Source organism: Hipposideros armiger, unplaced genomic scaffold (assembly GCF_001890085.2).
Source record: "Hipposideros armiger isolate ML-2016 unplaced genomic scaffold, ASM189008v1 scaffold_282, whole genome shotgun sequence".
Taxonomy (NCBI): domain Eukaryota; kingdom Metazoa; phylum Chordata; class Mammalia; order Chiroptera; family Hipposideridae; genus Hipposideros; species Hipposideros armiger.
Genome location: NW_017731632.1, coordinates 586408 through 590776, shown reverse-complemented (window position 1 = coordinate 590776; position 4369 = coordinate 586408). Strand labels below are relative to the sequence as shown.

The 4369-nt window shown below is 51.8% G+C and overlaps 1 protein-coding gene across 1 annotated transcript in view; it reads right to left on the bottom strand.

The window, feature by feature from the left end:
* TNIP2 (TNFAIP3 interacting protein 2) overlaps positions 1-2365 on the bottom strand; it is a 16517-nt gene extending 14152 nt beyond the window's left edge. The window contains exon 1 of the mRNA XM_019658102.1: positions 2020-2365. Coding sequence (XP_019513647.1) covers positions 2020-2298 — 279 coding nt within the window. The 5' untranslated portion in view covers positions 2299-2365. The remainder of the gene's footprint in view (positions 1-2019) is intronic.
* Positions 2366-4369: the final 2004 nt, after the last annotated feature.

Here is a 4369-nt window from a genome sequence, read left to right as displayed (position 1 = left end):
GAAGCCGGCGACTGATCTGCCTCGCCAGAGAAGAGCGCAATGATGGTGCCAACTTGGCCCAGTGAAGCAACAACCTCCACAACTAGATTGAAGAACAAAACGACAGCAACTTGTCTGTTCCCCTTTCCCCAATTCCCCAACACTGTTCCCATCCCCCCAATTCCCCAATAAAAATCTTTAAAAAAAAAATGAGAGAATAAAGGGGGGAAAAAACACATGATCATATCAATTGATGCAGAAAAAGCACCTGATAAAATTCAACATTCTTTCATCATAAAAACACGCAATGAACTAAAAATAGAAGGAAACTGCCTCGACATAATAAAAACCATACACGAAAAATCCATAGCAAACATATTCAAGGTGAAAGACTGAAAAGTTCTCCTCTAAGATCAGGAACAAGGCAAGGGTTACTACTTTCACCACTTCTATTCAACAAAGTACTAGAAATTCCAGCCAGAGAAACTAGGCAAGAAAAAGAAATAAAAGGCATCCAAAGAGTAAAGTAAAATCATATCTGTTTGCAGATGATATGATCTTATGTAGAGAAAACTCTAAAGAATCTACCAAAACTAAAATACTGTTAGAACTAATAAGTGAATTCAGCCAAGTAGCAGAATACGAAGTCAACAGAAAAAAAGTTGTAGTTCTATACATTAACAATGAAGAATCTGAAAAGAAAATTATGAAAACAATTCCATTTATAATAGTATCAAAAACAATAAAATAATTAGGAATTAATTTACTCAAGGAGGTGGAAGACTTGTACAATGAAAACTGTAAAACATTACAGAAAGAAATTAAAGAAGACATAAGTAAATGGAAACACACCCCATATTCACAGATTGGAAAGCTTCAATTGTTAAAATGTCAATACTACCCAAAGTGATCTACAAATTCAATGCAATCCTTATCAAAATCCCAATGATATTTTTTTTTCAGAAATAGAAAAACTCATCCTAAAATTCATATGGAATCTCAAGAGACCCAAAATAGGGCCTGAATAGACATTTCTCCAGAGGACATACAGATGGCCGACAGACATGAAACGATGCCCAACATCACTAATCATCAGGGAAATGTGAATCAAAACCACAATGAGAAACCACCTCACCTGTCAGAATGGCATCATCAGTAAATCAACAAACAAGTGTTGGCAAGGCTGTGGAGAAAAGGGAACCCTCCTGTACTGCTGGTGGGACTGCAGATTGGTGCAGCCACTATGGAAAACTGTATGGCGGTTCCTCAAAAAATTATAAAATAGAACTACCTTATGACGCAATTCCACGTCTAGGTATTTATCCAAATAAGTCCAATAATTTGAAAAGATGTATGCACCCGTATGTTCGTTGCAGCATTATTTACGATAGCCAAGATACGGAAGCAACCTTGGGGTCCATCAACAGATGAAAGAATAAAAGAGACGTGGCCATCTACACTACGGAATATTACTCGGCCATATAAAAAGGATGAAATCCGGCCATTTGTGACAACACGGATGGACCTGGAGGGTATTACGGTGAAATAAGTCAGACACAGAAAGTCAAATACCATATGATTTCGCTTATATGTGGAATCTAAAAATCGAAATAAACAAACACACAAAAACAAACCTGGTAGAGACCAAGAACAAACTGATGATCACCAAATGGGAGGGGGGAGGGAGACAAGTGAAAAACGTGAGGGGAGTGCAGTCGATAATATTGTGAAAAGTTTGTGACAGCACAGTGACAGATGATTACTAGACTTAGTGCGGTGATCACACTGTAAGGTATATAAATGTTGAACTACTTATATTGTGCACCTGAAACTATTTTAATACTACATACCAACTATATTTAAACAATTTTTAAAAAAAGAACCACAGGCACACACACTTCAGAAGCCAACAGTCACACACGCTTGGAAACCACAGGGACACACGCCCAACATGGCAGCACCCCCGTGGGGACCAACACGCGCTCCCAGCCGGGCCGCCCGAGGCGGCGCCACTCGCCTGCCCGGACCCCTCGCCCCCACCTGGCGCAGCGCGGCCTCCACCGCGCCGCCCTCCTGCTGCCGGAGCTGCTCCCGGAAGCGCGCCACCTGCTCCAGCAGCGCGTCCACGAGCGAGGGCGCCGCGTCCCCTTCGAGCGCGGCCAGGCGGGCGCGGAGGCGCTCTATGAGGGCGTCTCGGGCGGCCAGCTGGTCCTGCAGGCGCCTCAGCCGCTGCCCGGCCTCGTGGTACAGGCCGCAGAGCGCGGCGGCCGCGCCGGGGGCCCCCTCCCGCCCACCGGACCCCGCATCCCCAGACGACATGTCTGCGGGCCTGGACGGGAGGGCGCGCGGCCGCCAGACACTTCCGCGCCCGGTCGGCGGGCTGCCCACTTCCCCGGAACTTTAACCGACGTGCCCCGCCCACCGCCCAGAGCCCGGCCCCGCCCAGAGCCCGGTCACGCCCACCGCCCAGAGCCCGGCCCCGCCCAGAGCCCGGTCACGCCCACCGCCCAGAGCCCGGTCACGCCCACCGCCCAGAGCCCGGCCACGCCTACCCATCTGGGCCTGGGCCTGGGCCCGGGCTTTGGGTCTTGTCCAGCCGCGGATGCTGGGCTTGTCCCAGCGGCCCCCCTCCCCCCCGCCTGGGGAGTCAGGCCCAGACGAGAAGGGATTGAGAGGCCTCTGATGTACCTACTGATGGGAGGGAAAGAGGGGCATCAAAGATGACACCAAGTGTTGGACCTGAGCGTGGATCCAAATCCCCCAGCTGCACGCCAGTTGGCCACATGGAGCAACAGGAAAAGGGCGACGTTCCAAGCCTGAGCCCAGAGAAGCGCCCTAGCCACCCTGAGTGCATGGCAGTGCCCCCCACCCTGTTTCCCACAGGCCCCTCTCTAAGGTCGGGAGTATTATTCTTGGAGCGGAAGGCGGAAGGGAGTTGGATCTTTTCCACCCTCTCTTCTCAACATCCCTTTCCTAGTCCCAACTTTCCAGACCAACTCCGAGTGTTTTTCCATGGCTCTGGCGATTTTCTTTTTCAAAGTCCGAGTTTCCTCCACGATAATGCCCAAGCACAAGCACACGTGTGGGCTTTCAAAGGCTCCCATCAGCAGAATCCCTGCTGGCCACTCCCCCCAGCGTGTCCCCCTCCTCCTCCCCGTCCCCTGAGAGGAGCGTCGTCTTGTGGCCCCTTGATGTAATTCATAGCCAAGCTTGGGCTGAGCCCACGGAAAACACTCACAGGTGTGTAGAATCAGACAAGCGTATCAGCAAAGCTCCCCAGCGCTTGCTTCTCTGCATAGGTGAGGTCAGAGCCAGTGCCCTCCCTACCTGGTAGGGGTGTGGTGGGGACTAGAGCATGGGGTGCACAGTGCCTGCCCCGCGGTTATCAATGTCACGTTCTGGTTGGCTGAGGCAGTAACGGAGAAAATGAAAGCACTGGCCCCAGGCCTGGTAGAGCTGGGGTGAGTCTTCATTTCTGTTTTTTTGTGTGTAACCTGGGGTAGGTCGCTATGAAAATAATGAAAGGAAACCTCACCAAAACAGAGTCGGGAGGCCAGAAGGGGGAGCCCTCACACAGTAATACTTGATGCCAATAACAGGAGGATGAGGGAGGCAACCCCTCACTTCTGTCTGGCTGCCCCTTTGACCTTGCACCCTCTCCCTGACAGTGCACGTGGGGCTGAGCGCAGGGCTGTGAGCAGTGGAGAGCCAGAGCCCCTGAAAACCAGAGGAGAGGCCCTCACAGGACCCTGGGGGTGGAGGGGAGGGAGGTGCAGGCCCCTGGAGGGTTCTCTGGCCACAGCCACAGTGCCCAATAGCTCACTATTAGCCACCTGGAGGAAGGACCCCTGACCCAGCACCCACAATCGTGTCTTGACTGGGTGATCCAAATGCAAATTCTGTGGGGTTTACATTCAGTTCTTGGCAGGCGCAGGCGCCTCAGAGCCGCTGGGCTCATGGGCAGAGCTCAGGGATGCCTGACACCAAGAAAGGGGCCAAGGCAGTGCAGAGGAGGCTTGGCTGGGTGCCAGGCTGGCTGGGGCCCTGGGCTGTGCCCCTCGGGGTTCTGCCTGCCCTAGATGGCACTCTGTGCCTCGGGGATCCCCCACTGGGCCCTCCCTGGAGTGTCCACAAGGGTGTGATGTGACTGGCGCTTCTAGGGGCCAGGGGACTTGGGGACCAGAGCCTCAGACAGGACCCAGAGTGTGTGCAAACCCCACGCTCCCCCCGTGTCTGAACATACACAACCAAACTCTGGGTACCCAGGTCCCCTGTCACTGAACAGTGAGTGTGTCTATGTCCAAACCTGTAGAGAATTGTTATAAAAATTTATTTGAGCCCAAACTGATACCATCTGCCAGGGAGCAAGATCTCAAATGCTCCAGAGAAT